At 40.3% G+C, this 18,874-nt stretch overlaps 1 protein-coding gene across 1 annotated transcript in view; it reads left to right on the forward strand.

The window, feature by feature from the left end:
- Window positions 1-18,874, forward strand: part of prkcaa (protein kinase C, alpha, a) — a 137,093-nt gene continuing 118,219 nt past the window's right edge. Inside the window, exons 1-2 of the mRNA XM_018664871.2 lie at window positions 1-389; window positions 2,850-2,881. Coding sequence (XP_018520387.1) covers window positions 223-389; window positions 2,850-2,881 — 199 coding nt within the window. The 5' untranslated portion in view covers window positions 1-222. The remainder of the gene's footprint in view (window positions 390-2,849; window positions 2,882-18,874) is intronic.

The following is an 18,874-nucleotide window of genomic DNA, read 5'->3' on the forward strand; positions in this document are numbered from 1 at the left end:
TCAGAGCTGTCAGTGGAGCAGCCCAGTGGTAACGACAGGCAGGGAAAGCCCTCAGACAGTAAATACAGTGTCTCCGGTGAAGACTGCCGCTCTGCACTCCGCTGGCTCAACACCGAGGGCTGCGCGTCTAAACGGACTGAAAGAAAGAAAGAAAATTAACAATAACACTTCGAGACAGCAAAGGCGAAGCTGTAGCATTGATTTGTTTTTAAGAGGGGGGACATGGCTGATGGAAGTTCAAACGAGTCGTCCACCGGGGACGTAGCGAACAGGTTTGCTCGCAAAGGTGCTTTGAGGCAAAAAAACGTCCACGAAGTCAAGAACCACAAGTTCATAGCCAGGTTCTTCAAGCAGCCGACTTTCTGCAGCCACTGCACCGACTTCATCTGGTAAGGCTTCCGTCTCCCACCTCCACCCCCCTGAACTGCTGCTGCCTGTTGCATATTGGATAACTTCGGTCGAGTAGGCTACACTCTGCTCGATGATGTAACACAACTTCAGGCTAACTTTCCCTCCTTAATCCTGCAATCCCTACATCTCTGGCAGACTTTCTCACTGGTGAAGTAGCAGTACACGGGTGTTTGAAAGTCTTCAGCCCCCCACCCCCACCCCTTTAGTTGATTTCCATCCAGGGATCCCACACTGTGGAGATTTTTCTCTAAGCAGTCCCATATGGGAGGAGTTGGGCTGTTGTTTATGTCATTAGTTGAATTTAATGACTGGTTTTAGGTGAGTCACTGGAGCTTGTATTTAGGATTGTAGGATCTGATAAAGAATCACAGACTGGGAAAATTCCCAGTGAGGAAAAAGTGAAAATAAAGCAGTTATTTTCATGTTTGTGGCTCCAGGATTCGTGTGTGAGAACACCTTGAACTGTGCATAAATATAAGTTAACACATTTCTGCAGGAGTGGCATTGTGTGATGTCTTTACAGGCGACTAACTGATAACAGGTCCTGCGGTTAAAGTCCACTCTTCCTAGTGTATTTCCTGATTAACTCATTTGGTCCTGGTTTAAGTGTCAGGATGAGTAATAGGTTCCCCTTCCTTGGCATGCAGCGGAGCTATTAAAACACTCCACCTACAGCTACTGGGTTTTAACTGAGGAGAACGACTCAAGTATTTACAGTATTGATGAAAAACTCTGGTGCAGCTCCTCACCAGCTTTTTTTTTTTTTTTTTGGGTGGGTGGGTGGGTTGGGGACTCTGTAGTTTACTGGCAGTGAGAACCTGTACGGAAAAAAAATTCACTTTCCCCAGTGAAATGTTTCGACATATGCACATGATGTTTAGCTGAAACACGCTTGAAGTGGGCAGTAAATGGCAGAGGTGCACAGCTCTGCCTTTATGCTGCTGTTCTTTCCATAAGTGGCTCATGGAGACAAAATGTATATGGAAAATATGACAAAACATTAACTTCTCAAAATTATATCCAGACTTATTCTAAGTACATGTTTGGGTCACTATGCACTATGCCTTCTTTTTTCTTTTTTCTTTCTCCCAGTCTGTGATATGATAATCAGAAGTTAATATTTCGACATTGAGAAAGTCATCACATAGTGTTAAATGTCACCTCTCAGACCTCTGTGTAGTCTTCAGTTTAGCTCTAGGTGTTTAAATATCTTGTTATTGTGAGGTTTTTCTAGTGAAATATCAACTTAGTAATATCTCAACTGTGAGAGGAGTGAACTTGTAGACAACTTGGTAAGAGTTGCACCCACGTTGGCAATCACCCTCTGCTGGTACAGGTGGGAGTGTGATCTCAGGACCTTTATAGCTAGTGGCTTATAACCTTCATTGTTTGTCCTTCTAAACTCCACTCCTTAACACTCCAGAAACTTTAAGCTAACATCTTGTTGTTTTGCTTTATAAATTAAGGCAGAGAGCGCCTTCATTCTGGTTTCCATGTTCAATAAGATTGTGAATCTTCTTTGGGAAGCTGTGTTATATTTAGGTGTCAGCATTTATCTCACACTTTTAGTTTCAGTTTGAGTCCTGGGGTTTGATATTTTTGTTACAGGCGGAGCTATAGAAACAAATAATGCTCTTTCGACCTGTCATTTAAAGGAATATACTAAAAATACATGCACGTACAGTATTTATGTATGCATAATGAAATCTACGTATATTGTGTATATATGTGCTAATAAGTGTCAGTTTAAAAACAAGTTTTCTGCCCTGACAATTACTTAGACTGCAGTAGAGCTATATGGCCAAAAGTATGTGGACACCTGAACATTTTGCTCATATCTGATTGTCCATTGTTTTTATCTCCTGCTATAACAGCCTCCACTCCTCTGCTAAGACCTTCTGTAAGATTTCTGAACTCGCTTCATTCGGTCACAGTCATTAGTCAGGGTCAGGCACAAATGCTGGACAATAAGGTCTGACACTCGCTTGGCGTTTAGGTTCATCCCTGAGATGTTGGATGGGGCTGAATTTAGAGGCTCTTTTCTGCAAATTAAAGGTCCTAATGTCTAAAATATATCACTGTACACTGACACAGCAAGATTTTATTAGAATTAAGAGAACCTATCTCAAACTATGAAAAACAGTGGGGTGTCCACACACTTTTGGTCATAAAGTCTAGTTTAAAGTTGTGTTTTTTGAATATTTGTCTCATTACTTTGGTTGGGGACAATAGTAATAAATGCCACTAGCTCCACATTCCTCTTGTTCAGTAGTGGTGTACATTGTGCAACACCCTGTCCCTGGAATTAACAAACAGATCTATGTATGAATGAACAAATGTGCTATGTGTATGAGAGAGAGAGAGAGAGAGAGAGAGAGAGAGAGAGAGAGAGAGAGAGAGAAAACCACTATTTAATTCAGCCTTCTTTGTTTTCACAGGGGGTTTGGAAAACAAGGATTCCAGTGCCAAGGTAATATAACATTGACTGACATCTGACTCATTCAAACATTATGAGAGCTGTGTGTATCTCTGTGTGTGACATACAGTATTATAGTTACTCCTTTGCTGCTTTACACTCCACTGTTGTAAAGCCTGTCACATAAACCATCACATTTAGGACTGATCTTTTCATATTTTTCCTATTGTGTCTGATGCTTTTGACACAGTAGCTCCATTTAATTTATGCAGCTAACATAAGAGAAGGACATTTGGTGGCCTGTCTTATGAAGAGAATCACAGATACATATCAAAGATAACGTAACAGAATTATGAACAAGCTGACCACCCCAGCCTAGAGGGAATATTCATCAAACTTATTGTGTCCAAATGTTCATAAACTTCATTTTCATGCACCAGCACTATTTCCATTCTCCTCATGATTTGTTTGCTATTTTGCAAACATGAGATTATTTGTTTACCCACAGTCAGGGTAGTGTTATTGTGGTCATGATGCATCTAAATCATGTGGCCTGAAGGAATCAGCCTAGAATAACATTGTCTTTCATAATTTTATAGCATAGCTGGCAGTGTAGAGAGGGGTTTGTTGTTCATTTCTGGGGTCTAACATCATGAATTAATGCTTAGGGTATCTATGACACTATGAGCAGTCTCTGTGAAACTTGTGATATGGTGCTAGATTACATTTAAAATTATTATCTCAGTGATAAACAGAATTAAATAAGGTATTATTAGTGAAGTGCTTCCTAATATGTGAAGCTTTTGCTTAGTAAAAACAGGCCTGTTGGAAGGGATCACTTTGGCAGAAAGGGAGCGTGTTGGCTTTCAGCGGTGCAAGCTGAAGACAAAAGAATGGCACGTATTTTACAGAAAAGGTGGGACAGAAAGTCAAAGATGAAAAAAGAGAGAAGGATAGAGAAGCACAACGTGCACAAATATGGAGAGATGTTGCGGCTCGCATCAGCTCCTTAGTCGCCAACCTCACACTGAAGGTAGATTTCCTATCAACCCGCCATTTTGAGTTTCAGCATGCATCGACTCTCAGAATTCCTCATCTGATGTGGAAACTTTTAGGCTTGCCAAGGTCTGACTCTGACTGCGAGTGCCCAGGTAACAGTGCAGATGATGTCAAACTCCTGTTTCACTTAGCTATAGACACTTAATGTCTCTAGTGTGTCAGCTCCTCAGTATATACACTACAGGCAGCATTGAAGTGCATTGCAGGACTTCTTACACTGAATTAAAGGTGCCAAACAAAAGTTACATTTATATTCAGTATTCCTCACTAAATCCACTGTGTGTATATCCTTGAAGTTCAACAAATGTGTGAAGTACATTTCCTCATGAAACATTTGCAAAGCCATTTTTAAAATAATTTCAAAGCCTGCATTGTTTACATCCATGTTTCCTTGCTTGCGATTTTCTTCTTTGCTGCCTTTGTCGGTGCATTTTTAAATTCACTGGCATGTTAAAGTAACCAACTGTTGATCAGTGGAATGACATGAAGTAATGTCAGGATCTAACTTGTATATGTGCGTCCTGCATGCAAACAAACAAGTCAGTGATCCACTCATAAAAACACTGCTACACAGCGAAACAAGGTGCCTTTAACATCAGTACTATCACATGTTGACTATTGACAATGTCATCTGGAATAAGTGTGATAAAGGGAGATGATAGAGTGGTAAAGAGTCAGAACAATAAACTTTACATCCAGCGAATGACTTGATTGGAAAAACTTGATGTATTTCTTCTTAGGGAGCAGAAGACAGTCTCTCTCTGTTGGAGACTTAAACATAAACACTCTGCCATGCAAGGCGTTTGATCTCAATGATTCAGAAGCTCCTCTCCTGAGAGCATCAGTGAGTGAGATATACAGAAGTCTTATTACTCATCATACCAGTAAATTTAGATGGTTCATAGCTTCTCGTGTGTCTGCAGGGGCCTTTGTCTGTACTGTATAGGACCACGCATATTAACCCATGTCTGCATGTAAATCCATCAACAACCCGTCACCCCATCCTCTATGTGATCTCCTCTCGCAGAGGTGAGATGCAGTCTGCTCTCAGGCTTCCAGTATTTGCTCCCACTTGGGTGAAACCAGGCTCAGCAATGAGTCAGTCCAAGGTGTCGGAGTGTTGACAGCTTAACGTGTTTTTGCATAACCTGACAATATCGTCAGCGTATCCGCCAACACGCCTCCTCTGCTTTCACAGCAAATTGTCATTTTCATCCTGCCTCATTGTTACGGTCACACTGCTTTTGGTACAGGAGATGAGAAAACTGAATGATTAGAAGGAAGTCAGAAAACAGCAGTGCTGCATGAAAGAGGTCTTGAACACAAACGGTGCTCTGGAGCTTTTTCTGTTGTGTGAAACACAGAGGCCGTTTGCTAAACTCCTTAACTGACCACTTATTTTGTTCTACCATAAATCCTTGCCTCGGGCTGCTGAATAAATAATGTCTGACTTATCAAGATGAAGGTGATTGGTTACACTGCAGCTATTCAAAGAGAGAAAGGTCCCCGCTCTATAATACGCTATCTGTTTAGCCATCAAATATTAATCTTAAGCTTCTATAAAATGAGGGTCAGGTCCTCCAGCAGAGACGGCGAGCCTCACAGTCAATGCTTGAAAATGACAAAGTGATAAACTGGAGAGTGGCATTTCTGTAACAAGAGTGACATTTAACTTTCAGCCCTGCAAAATGTCCCTTTTCCAAGAATAGGGCGGGTTTGTGTTGCATCACAAGTGTTGTTTATAGTGTTGTGAGTTTTGAATCAAATTTGAACGTTATATTTGCGAGCTCATGTATTGTGTTTTTGCTTGTGTGATTATTTTTTTAAATCAAATTTATAATCTCAAACTGGGAATAAGAATCAAAATAATAAGTCAATGAATTTATTAGTCAATTAAGTTTTTAAAGCAAAAATGCCAAAATTGAATCGGTTTCAGCTTCTGGTATGTGAATGTTTCCTAGTTTTCTTTATGATCTTTAATGCACTTTGTGTCTTTTGGTTTTGTACAGTGGGTTGGACAAACAGTGTGAACGTAACTCGGACTTTGGGAAATTGATTATTTGCTGACATTCTACAGACAAATCAGAAATCAGATCATCCAGGGAGTAATTGTCAGATTAATGAAAACAACTCTGAGTTGCAGCACTAATGATATTATATATGTGTGTAGGATGTAGTGATAATGCTGTATTGCACTGCACGATGTGAGGGTATACTGGAAGATGTGAGCATTGTCCACTGAGCAGCACATTCAAATCATTAGAGTTTATTTATTAGTGCTGAACGTGAACTTATGTAAATGGAGGTGGGAAAAAAAATCAAACCACTCTCAGTGTGACACTTGCAATGACATATTAGAGCAAAGTTACTGCTGAGGAGAGTTCATGTTGTGGAAACAAACAAGCCTATCAGTAACCACCTTTCTAGATGGTATCTGTGTTGTGAACGATCTGTCTGTCGTCTCCTGGCTACTTTTCCTGTGGAGTCGCATTTCAGGTCCCTGGCCTGCTGCCGTCGGTTGTGCGGCGAGGTGTCTCAAATCACCATTTAGTTGACATTGTAATACAGCCGGGCAATTTGTACCAGTGTCACTCAGCAGATTTACCCACTCAGATCTGGTTGAGCGCACAAAGTCTGTCTCTGGAAGCCTTGCAGTCAGGGGTTGAGGGTTAGGGATTCTCATTTGGTTTTTGTCTCTTGATGTCCCGATTTACCAAGGGGTTAATCCCACAGTGTAATTCTGGTCTCTTGACCTGGTTCACCTTCACTCAGCTAAACATATTCATAGTTAGCCACAGTCATTCGTTGGCCATTAAGCATCCCTCCTTAAGTGTTTCAGGGTCAAGTGTGTGCTTCATGGGCACCTGTGCAGACACTTACTGAATGAAGTGTCAGTGTAGTATATTTTTTCTTGCTCCAGCTTCTCTAGCCAGTTCAGACTTTCTGTCTTAAAATGGCTTTTCTAACAGGGTGTAGTTGGTTTCACGAGGCCATTGTGTCCTGCCACTGCACTCTAAAACACAAAGCCATTAGTAGAGCATACAGTCTCACATTATTGATCCAATATCAGATTTTATTAATAACAAGCTTTTTAGTCCATCAAACTCAGCTAATGCTCACTATTGTCTCTTTTGACTGAAGCAGGAAATCATTAGTTAGATCCTAAAACTACTTCTTGGTGAATTCAAAATCAGTTTAAAAACACCTCTGTAAAGTGCTGCTTTGTACTGACTATAATTTTAAAATGTCTCCATGAGATTCCTTATAGAAGCCACTTTTCAACAGAAAGATAAATGGATGTGAGAAAAGAAGGGAATAAATGAAAGCTAAGGTACCTTGGTATTCCAGGAGAAAAGGTATTCCAGTGCCGAAGTGACTGTAGAAGTTTCATGCCGAAGTCTGAGTCTCATAACACAGATCATTTCTGCAGTGTTGATGCAATCGATTTGTTCTCTCTTAATTGTTTCTTCTGGAGGACCGCTGAGTTCCTCAGTGGATTTGACATTTATTGGCAGACTATAGACAACTGAATTTCACCCGAAGCATTCCAATGTTCCCTGATGCACAAGAGGAGAAACTAATGAGTTTTGCTGTTGGCCTCCCCAAAAGAGAAGATTACTTGATGTCCAACCATACATGTGAAGTGAGAGTGACATGTTCAGATCAATGGTGGTGCATTTTTTACCCCTGTTTTAGCCTGCTTGCGACATGCAGTTTGGGCCAGCTGTTAATTGGTATGGTTGTGACTCTGTAATGAGGATGGAAAAAACTGTCCTACAATATGAGCCTGACAGCATGCATTATGACAGCCCTAACCAACCTGCCACCCATACCTAAACCAACCCTGCCTTTTTGCTCTTTTGATGGTTAGTGGTCTTCTTTGATGTGTTACATCAAACTTTGATAGTGTCAAATAATGATGACTACAAATGGTTTTATCTGCCAAACTCCATTGATGCACAGTGACTTTGTTAACCTTGTGCTGTTCAGTGTTTGGACAGTGTTCAGTATATCCTTGTGCACATCCGCCACATTATCATCCCAGTATGGCCTCTGTTGACAGTCTGTGGAAAGGTAAACTCCCTTAGTGTCCATGGTCCCCTTCCTGGCTGGCCCATGAATTCACCATACTTTCACTTCTTATTGTTGTTTTATCTTTCATTTTCATCTTTGGTTAAACAGTGCATGATCCATTTGAGTCCCACATCATGAAGTAGAGGCAAAGTGTCTCAAATAGAGGTTTGGTTATAATGCTCCAGGTTTAACACCAATGTATCGTTAGTGGTAGTACCGACAGCTTATCTAAACTATGGCCTGGATTCATTACATATCATTGCAAGGTTCTAGTGTAATGACTGCGGATTCTCCAACATGGTCATGAAAATATGGACATCACCAGCAAGCAACCAGCATCTTGAAAGCGCCACAGTTCCATCACGGTGATACATTGGTTCATGCTTATATTTCTCCAGGGGGTTACACAGCTGATAATAAACTCCATCTTTTCATGTGAGACGTGAGCGTTTATTACAATTTTGACCTCAGGTGGCCTGAAATAAACCACGCTGATGTGTGCCTCAGTGTAATAGTCAAGCAGGTATTTTTAATTGTGTTTTCAGTAGGCAGCAAAAGACATTATGAAAGTAAAACATCAAAATCACTCTCCATGTATTTGATATGTAGAAGTACAACAGTTTATTTTCAGAGATGTGTGCTTTGTGCAATTATAGTAATTTAATGGTGTTACAGCAATGAGCAGAAAACTAACGAGATGGAAGATTCAGTGTCAAAATTTGTGGGTTCCACAGATTTTGTTTCTCCACTTTATGTTTATGTATTTATTAGCTGACACAAGTACAGGGAAATGACGCAAACTTCGAACGAAAAAAAGGGCACAGCCTGTGCCTCTTTTTCCATTTCTGTAACAATTTCAGCCATGAAAAGCTTAAATTTCATTCCTTCAATTGGCCCTCCAAGAACTGATTCTGAGAGGAAAAGATTTGTGACCGAGAAATGAAAACCCTGTTTACTGTGGTCCCAGGATTCTCTCATAAGCCCTCAGCCTCAGTCAGTCACGGATGTGAATCCACAGACCACCCTGCTGCATCTGTTGCTTTATCTCTGCCACCTTAGTGGCCGTGCCTTTGTTTGTGCCATCGTCTCTGTTCTTTTTTACCCTCTCTGTTGTAAAGCATCGTACTTAGAACAAAGACGCAGATTCAGTGCTAAAAGCTTTGATGCCAACAGCTGAATTTTGTATCTGTGCTTCCCTGTTTCTTCTCTTTTCGTCTCTCTCTCGGCACTTAGTTGCTTCTTTCTCTGTCATTTCTTGGGCTCTCTGCTGGAAAACTGCCCTCTACAGTGTCCTCTGCCCTGGGTGGCTGCCCATGGGGTTGCTCCAACATGACCGTTACCCCCCTCTCTTTCTACACACACACTTTATACAGTAATGTTGCGTGGCAGTGCTCTCAGGGTTAAAATGTTCCAACTGCTTCTTCCTTGATACTGGTTTGGCCCAGAGTTAGATAGACATGAAGATACAAGATTTAGAGATTGTTTGAATGGAGCAGAGCAGAGAAGAGGCATCATGACGTGTGTGTGTGTGTGTGTGTGTGTGTGTGTCTGCACACGCGTGTGTGTTCATGAGACGGAGAGGGAAGGGGGCAGAGTTCACCATAGGCTATATTTAGAGCTGCTTCTCGGTCCCCTGAAGAGATACACTGCTATGCATAGCGTCGGTTCTGTTTATAGGAGGACACTCGCCCTATCTTTTTAGATAGCCACTGTGTGATTACATAAGGCTTTTGTCTGGGGACACACACATCGGTTAAGTTCTGCAGATGTTAGCTACTTAGTGACTTGAGTCGGGATTTACGGTCAAGCCACACCCCCTGTGGCTGGTTTATGATTTTTAGCTTCTTTATGTTGTTTTCTCAAAACAATCAAGATAGTCAGATGATAGCACTACAAAAGGAACTTTAGGTTTCAACTGGTAATTTTGCAATTTTTATACTGTTTCAGTTTCAGCACATTGGCTTCAACTAAATCCACATGTTCTGCTGTATATAAACTCTGTTACCCTACTGACGGCCACTGGTGGTTATTTCTAAAGACATGTATTTGTCTTTTACACAAAGGAAACAGAGGCAGAGTCGCAAATCCAGTTCAGTCAGTTGAAAAAGACAGAGCAGTAAACTGATACAGTCTAACAGTGCATGAAAAAACATGAAAAAAGAATGCATGCCACTCATCTAATTACCCTTTACTTAAATACAGAGCATATAGTAGCTTCTGTTATTAATTATGAATTTCACAAGATTTTAGTATGAAAGATATTTATATGACAAAACCACTGTTACCACTGACCAAAGAGTAGCATTTTTTTGATAAGTCTGTGTGGGTGAATTAAACAGTTTGATATGTGATTTGCTATAGTGGTCATTAAGAAGTAGTAGTCTATTAAGAATTTCAGGGCAAAGATATACTTGCTATAGATCTGCATTTTGTCCTAAGCCATAAAAATAGTAAATGTGTATCCTGATAAGGCTGTTATCACCAGTATCAACCAACAATATCACTGTACCAGTACAGGTGTGGTAATTTTCCTTATTACAGTTGGAACAAGCGTGTCACGTTCACTGACACTTGTACCTAAAATATAATTAGCATTACTGTGATTGACAGCTTTAAATTGTGCACTGTGATCATGACCATGACCTGTGCAATATTTAAAGGGACAGGGAGAGATATGGCCTCTCTGACAGTGACCATAATAACTAATGCTGCTCTAGCGAATCCCCAGCATTAAAACAGCTTAGTCCTAAAGCCTCCCGAGCTGTAAAAGACTCATCACTGTTCACCATAGAAAGTAGTTAAAACAACTTTAAGCTGTCAGTTTTTGTTGTTTTCTGTCCACACTACTGTCTGGTCAATAAGCACAAAAAGCAGTGAAGATTTCTGTAAACTCAACATTAATGGGGCAGTGAGTTACTCACTGGCAGTGATAGCAATGCATCAAGCTCCAAGCTCTGGAGGTGGAGATCTCAGGAGTGGCTTGTCAGACGAGAATGAAACGGCAATGAAAACACACAAAATCTCTTGAAAACCTCATTAACTATGTGCTGCTCATTTTTGTCTGGCTGGTCAGTGGTCACTCAGTCTTCAGCTGGAGACAGCAGTAACCTGCAGAATAAATATGGACAGCAACATTGCATACACAAACTGTGCCTTAATTCTACAGTCTGTGGAGCACTGGTGGTTGTGATGCAACACCACTCTTCTGAAAGAAAAGAAGCTATAATATCAAGTATTGTCTAAGACCAAACTGACATTGTCCACCTCACTTGAAAGCTATTCTTATTTTGGCCCATTCTGCAAATTTGACCCATTTAGTTGTGTAAGTGTTAGCCGCTACCATCACATCCTCTTTCAGTTATGCTGAAAACTGAATTAATTCCTTCAGTTTGTCTGACCTCTTTCCCTGTATTTGTAGAACAGATGTAATTTTGCTGTATACTTAACAGAAAAAATACTGAGCTGATTATATTCTGTCATCAAGGACAAAAAATACAGATAATTTCAGTTTTCTTGTTTAATCTCTCTGCATTATTTGGATGAATGTGTTGTTTTGGGAATACTGGGTGCTGTAAACTGGCAGAGATATAGATTTTAATGTTTTCTATTAGCATAAATCTGTTCCAGAGGATTATATGTTTTGATTTGCACAAGCGTGAATCACAACACAATTCTAGATAAAATTGATGTAAGGCATATGGCTAAAAATGTATGAGATGGTGGACAGCTAGTTTACAGTGCCTTTGAGCAGCCTCACTGTTAAAAAAAAAAAGCGTAATGCTTTTTAACAGACATACATATTTCCTAATTAGGTGTTTTGTCGTTAAACACCAGCTGAATAAAGCCTTAATAGTAACTGAAAATAACTGAAATGAAAACTGACCAGATATAGCATTGCCAAAGTAAACTGTAAGGCCAGTTTGGACTTCCCTGAAAGCCTCTCATCTCTCTTCCTGTTTCTCAACAATCAATGCAGACCAGCTGCATTAAGATTAGACTAATCCATCATGGCGGTCTGCATTATTTATCACCTGAATTCCCACTATGCATTTGGGGGAAATGTCGTGTTGCGTTCAAAATATGGCTCATAGCTCTCACATGTTTGGCACTATACATAAGCGAGTGTTTGCAGAAAAAAATGCTGCTGTTTATCATATTTGTCAGCCTAGAGGGAGTGTGTTGGAATATGTAAATCCCAGTGCTTGCAGAATGAGCATTCATTATAAACATAGCTTTAAAATTTATGTGCCTGAGCACTGATGTTCAGTCAAATATGTCAATATTTTAAATGGTGTTGTGATGTTTGTTGCTCCCTTGCTGCAGTGCTTCTCTCTACGTTTCTGAGTCTGTATTAGATTACCTCCTGGGCTCCCATGGAGCCCTGGACGACACGTTGATGCAAACCTCCTTGTCTCTTGGCACAGGACGGCTCCTGCAAGGAGGGAAATACATCCTCTGACACCTGCATGTCATGAGATAATAGAGCCCTGTTCGGTTCCTGATTGCATGCTGTCATGATGCAGCCCAAATCTGTTTCACAGTTTGATAAGGGGATTTGAGTGCAGGAAGGGGACTGACTGAGCAGTCCCAGGTGGGATGACGTCCGTGTTCCTGCTGTCATGCTGATGTCACATGGAATTTGGATGGTCAGATTTTTCTGCCTCTCGCTGTCAGATGAGAGACACAGCTAGGGCAAAGCCTTGTGGGGCTTTTTAGTCAAATTTTGACAGACAGCTCAGAGCTCCTGGATTTGTGTGTTTGTTGCCTCAAACACAGGATTTGACCTTAATGCCCACAGCCCTCTTCACGTCTAACTAAGGTATGCCCATTTATTTTAATGGGCTTTCAGTGTGTTAGTTTTATCCTTCTTCCACTGTTGGTATCTTCTGTAGAAGAATACATGCATCTATTTTTACTATAAAGGTCATATTTTTTTTCCATGTTTAGAGTGACAGAATTTGTAAAGTTAGCTTAGTTATTTAGTTTTAGAGAAAATTGGCAAATGTTAAATTTTCTCCTACACACAGTCACAGTAATAACAAAGATGGAATAGCATTTTTACATAGTAATGCCTTTTTTAATGATGGGCTGTGCAATTCCACACATATCATTGCTTGATACTGGAGTAGTCTCCATGTCTCCAACCCTTCACATGTAATTCCTGGGAAAACTGACCGACCGTCTCAATAATACGCCCACACTTTTTAAATGTGGGAAAACTTGAAGACAACCAGAGTTGATACAAACAGCTGTTTGGTGTTTTTCTGACACACTGATGGAATAATGTGAACCACACTTGAGTATCATTCATTAGTTTCTATTGGATGAATGTTACATTTCATGTAAACATACAACACTGCAGTCTGTCGCTACTTTCAAAACAGCCCTTTTAGCTTCTGCATTGACTTGTAAAGCAGAATTATGTGTTAACGTGTGTTTGCCTGCACTGATGCATGTGGAAGACATTTGTGTGGACAGTATTCCCATGTAGAGTAAGGTTAAAGAGCTTTATGTTGTGGCATCTGCTCTATATTTCCTCTGGGACCTTGAGCTCCTGCAGGAGGAAGCATTTGGCAGTTTGGTCATAATGGACTCAGGTTGAGAGCATGCAGATACGGCATGGTGAGCCAAAGTCTCTTAGTCTCAGCTCATAGTGTTTCCCCCCCTTTGGCTTGTCTAGAATGGTTACAGTTGATATTTATCTTGCCTAGCTAGGGCTTGAATTTGTCATATTCATCATGGGAAATTATTTTCGTTATTTTGCTCCGGCACTGTAACATCTAAATGTAATAGATGACCATAAAACACGTGACAGCCATAAAACAGCCATAAAGCATATGACACTGTTTATTACCAGTAAGACATGAGTGTTTCCCAGGACTAATATAGCAGTGGCTTATTTTATGACTCACTGTTTTGCAGCAGCAATTTAGCAATCTTACATGTAAAAAAAAAAAAATCATTTTGGAAGAGAACTGTGATACTGTTTCTGCACTGACAGCAGCCTGTATACTCTACAGCATAATGCAATGCAGCCACAAACCATTTTGCATTTCCAGTAAGGGGTGTGACATGTTTTTTCTCGACTGGAAAGTCAGACTCGTATGTTGCCCGCTCTTACCTACTCTTATGCAGCGGTCTTGCCGAGTTGTTTGGGTGTTGTTGAAAGGCATTCAGGGAAGTGTGGGAACATAACTGAATTTGAAGGAGATGAGGCACGCTGTGGGCAAACGGAAACAACAGAAGGGCAGCTTGCAATCACAAGTGTTACCTAGTGTCATCACACATTATCCCTGCAGATACAGTGTCCTTCCAGAATGCACCAATTTGTAGTAGTTAGGCTAGTTTTGACTTATTAAAGTGACGTCTGCAGCAGACATAATGGTTTATAAAATCATCCATTTAGATGATTAAAGCCATGTCTATGGTTTCATTGTTAAATCTACTCTCAGATGGTTGATGGTAATGTTTTAAGGGGCAGAATGGTATCATAGGTGCTTAATGGGAGCTTAACGAATGGTAGCTTTTACTTGATTGAAACACTCATTCATCCTGTTTTTTTTTTTTTTTTTTGTGAATGGAACCACCTGTTGTTCCGTCATTTGCTCGTAGGAAGTGTGCCCACTCACTGGGATTAACTTTTGGGCTGGATGTGAGCACCAGGGAACAGTCCTTCCCTGCACTTCTGAATGGATGCTGTAACATCGACAAGTCACAAATCCCACATCTGTCTGTATGCAAAGTAGGCCTCTGGCTGCAGTGTCCCTAAGCTGGATTGTCTGCCTTGTCATTTAATACAGACCCCATGTTTCCCTCTGCAGTTAAATGAAATCTTTGGTTTTAGCTCACTGTTTTACATCAATGGCTGGTGATCTTCAGAGATCCCCAGAGGTCAGCGTCTCGGGACCAGGCACTCGTAGGATTTATCGATCAGTGTTGGTCTTCCAAATCACTGTGGCTCTATAAGCTGCTGGTTGGATTGAATTTACCTTTAATTAATAGCGTTTATCTCATCAGCTTTAAAAGGTAGGCCTGACATAAAGACATGAAGAAAATCGAAGCAGGAAATATCCTCCTCTCCTTCTGAAAATAAAAAGGAGCAATGTGATAGGGTGTGGGTGTTTAAAACAAATGGAGGAAAGAATGCCTTTTAGGACCGGCTGAGTCAAAAACAACAGGCTTTGGAAATATCACATTACAATAGTTTCCAGAGTTTTCTTTTGATAGATAGGGTGAATTGCCTGTGTATGAACAAGCTATCTTAGGGGTGAGTGGGTGCACAACCTCCTATATTTTTCCTCTTAATATGGTGAAGTAACATTGGACGACATGACTCTGAGCCTCCTGCTACTGCTAGTCTCCTCCCTCCTGCCTCTCATGTCTTTGAAATTTGATCTTGGCAGCTGCAGAGACGTGGAGTGGTTTTTCACCCTAAACACAGCTTGAAAACCTGTTGAAATGAACCTCTTGTCCGCTCTTGCCTTTTCTTCACAGTTGCTTTGCTGAGCATTTGAAATACCTAGTGCTAGTGCTTATCTGCTCTCTCAAAAGCTTTTTGCAGTAATGAGCTACTGCAATTCATAAAGAGGATGCAGGTTTCATCAATCAGTTACCCAAACAGATTTCAAACGCCTCTCTTGTCATTTCCTTGGGGAATTTGTGAATCAGGCACATCAGGTGTTTCTCTTGAGTAAACAGCCCCACCCTCCTGTGCATTACACCACAGCAAAAGTTCCAAATCACTGCCATCAGTGGCACTGAAGTCACTCATGGATTACAGAGTGCTGAAAAATCCTGATGATGATAAGTTTCATTGGGCTCTATCGTCTCTATCATCACCAGTAGTTACAGCCGCATGTGGTTCGCTAAGCCTCTGTGTAACCAAATGCGCAGTATGTCGTCCGTCCTGCTGTATTAGTTTGCTCCAGTTTTTACACAAACAAATGCAGGGATGTACAAAGACTCACTGACACACATTAACTCATGCACACAGGCAGATTGGTTTTAAGTTATTAAAAGTACCATTTAGGTCTGTATGTCAACATCTGCTCCCTGAAAGTGATGAGTGATGGCTGACAACTTAATCCATACACAGAGCATATGGCTTGATTTGTAATTGTTGTTTTATTCTTTCACCTTCCTTGTGGTTTTCTACATCGTTTCTTGTTTATCATGCATTTTTAATGTATTTTTTTCTTTTTTTATTTCCTCCTGGCATGATTTTATCCACATGTATCATTTTTAATCTTTTCCTATTTACTAATGCATGGAACACACATAATCATATACCTTACAGGTGGATATCCTGGAAAAGTGACAAGTTATGATGCTTGATACAAGTTTAGAATTGCTGTCCTCATAAAAAATACACTACAGAGAGATTTTAATACAGGCACATGTGTGTGTTGAGGTAGGTATGGACAGCAGACTGATGATCTTCTCCTGCCTCGGACTCGGTGATGGAAGCGTTATGTAATCATTTCTGGGGTAAAATAACTAGGGAGTATCAAGCTCATCCCATCATCCTCATGCCTTGGATGCAATGAGATGGAAATCTGCATGAAAACAGCAGTGAATTCCGAGTGAGCTTTCACTTAAGCTACAGTTTCATCAAGAGGTCCAGGAGAATGATAGCCTTCCCATCTGGACTGGAAAAAAGTAAAAAAAAAAAAAAAGAAACCTTTGAAAACTTTGAGTTTCACTTTCAGCCAAAAAACATTGCGTTTGAAGTGAATCCATGCCACACAGCGACAGACAGAAAGCCAATTAAAACTGTATTTTTTAGCTCAGGAGGTAAACATTTTCCTGAAGAGGAGGGATTTCTTTCTTTCTTTCTTTCGTTCTCTTTCTTTTTTGCTTGCTTTTGCCTTCTCCCCAGAGTTTGAATTGTCCACAGAGGCTGAGGTTGGTTTGACAGCAAACACGTCAAAGGTTCTGAGGCTGACACCTTGTCGCCCTAGAATAACCCAAACCAGAGTTAACAATTATACCGGATTTTAAGTTGAGTCACAGGATTGACATGGTGTTGCATAAGTGATGATCCACAGGAATTCATGAACAAATTTCTGAGTGAGTTCAGCTGAGGTGTAGAGTAGAAATTAAACTTTACTGGATAAAAAAGTCCATATTGTGGAAAAGCAGTTGTTGTTTTCTGGTCATGTATTGCTTCCTCCGCTTTTGATACTGATGTAGAACAGGCATCATTACTTTGTACTACTTCAGGCCAGTGTGCTGTTGGCTGATGAGGATGGCAACTCTGTTTCCTCTTTTAAGCTAATGACTGTTAAGCCTTTTATTTACAACCGGTAGACTTTTCTTGTCTGTATGTTTATCTCTCTGTCATTCTGTTTACACAGATCATGCATATACTGCAGCTCTGTGATTCAGAGGTAACATGAGCGTGGCGATCATAACAAGACTCCTGCTAATGCTTGGCTGGGTGAACTGTTAAATTGGTCTGGCTCTCAACCATCGTCATTATGGTTGTGACATGTCTTTACACGCGTGTTAGGATGTTGTAGTGGTGAGCAGTTCCTCTTCTCCAGTCTCTATTTTTTGCCTTTGCTTTTATGTCATTATATCCAAACATTTAAAAAACACACACACAATGCCCCAGTGTAAAGTAAAAGTAACAGATTTGCACTGTAATATCATTTGGCACCCAACTGGGAAAACATCCAGGAAAATATGAAAGGCTAGTTGTTACCTTTCTGCCAGAATGCAGTAATCGAAATCTGTGGACAATGTGAAGTCAGTTATCTCAATCAGAATTCAACCAACAATGACATACTAATAATTAATTACTAATAATTTGAGCATATCATACATTGTTAACACAGGAGCATCATTTGGCAAAATAGCTTGAGACATGATTACATCTGGCTCCACAGTAAGGGCACATAGAAGTAGGCTTTTATACAAGAAATTTGTCGTGTTGAGTTGCTGAAGGTTGTATATTGTATAATGTTGGAGGAGGAGTGTCCTCAAAAGCTTTTCAAAAATGAAGCTTTTGTTGAATGCTGATGTTAACATTAACATTAAGTGGAACATTAAAGACAAACTGCAGCTCAATAGATTCAGGTGTGTAATAGTTTCTGTATTAATTCTGTCTTCATTCTAATTTAGTAGCTTCTGTGCAGCATTCACGTCTTTAAAGGAAGAGATAAATGCGTGCATGTTTTCAGTTATGCATATCACATGGACAAGGCCATGTTATGCGCAACCAGATATACTGCGCTTTAAGAAATTCTGACACAGTGATATAATTTTTCAGATCTGTGTTGACTGTTGTATTTTCCCTTCCCCTTATTTGTGGGTTGGAGCTCCCCTTCATATCTCTGTCTGTGGTGATGTTTATTCTTTCTGAACAAGAGTGCAAGGTAAAAGGCCACAGCAGATATGTGAAAACATGTTGTGTGTTTCCATTTTCACATCAACTTCACTTTAATTTTATTGATGAGCGCAATAAAATTTCTTTATAAAAATAAAATAAAATTTCACTTCCACATTAACCCTAGCAAATGTCAGTAGCATCCATAACTGGAGGAATGAACTGGTTTCACTCTGACGGACCTGAATTTACCCCTTGCAGACTATTTCTAATAATGCACATTGGTAAAAATACCGCTTTTCAGAGAGACATGGATTCAACTTAATAAAAGGTGTACCTTCCAGAGGTGCACACCACTTTGGGTACGGATCAGAATGCTTTTAAAACTGAGAGGGTTTGGTTAATCCATGGGGAGGTGCAGCACCGAACATTACCAAGGATTATAGAGGGATATTACTGTCTGAATGCATTAGAGGTGTATTAGATAGCTCCATGATGGAGCACAGACTAATGCACCAGGCTCTGAATTACAGCGTAATCTGCATTTAATTGCCCTGAGTTTTGTTGTGATAATGGCATTATCT

This window comes from Lates calcarifer, linkage group LG5 (assembly GCF_001640805.2).
Source record: "Lates calcarifer isolate ASB-BC8 linkage group LG5, TLL_Latcal_v3, whole genome shotgun sequence".
Classification (NCBI taxonomy): domain Eukaryota; kingdom Metazoa; phylum Chordata; class Actinopteri; family Centropomidae; genus Lates; species Lates calcarifer.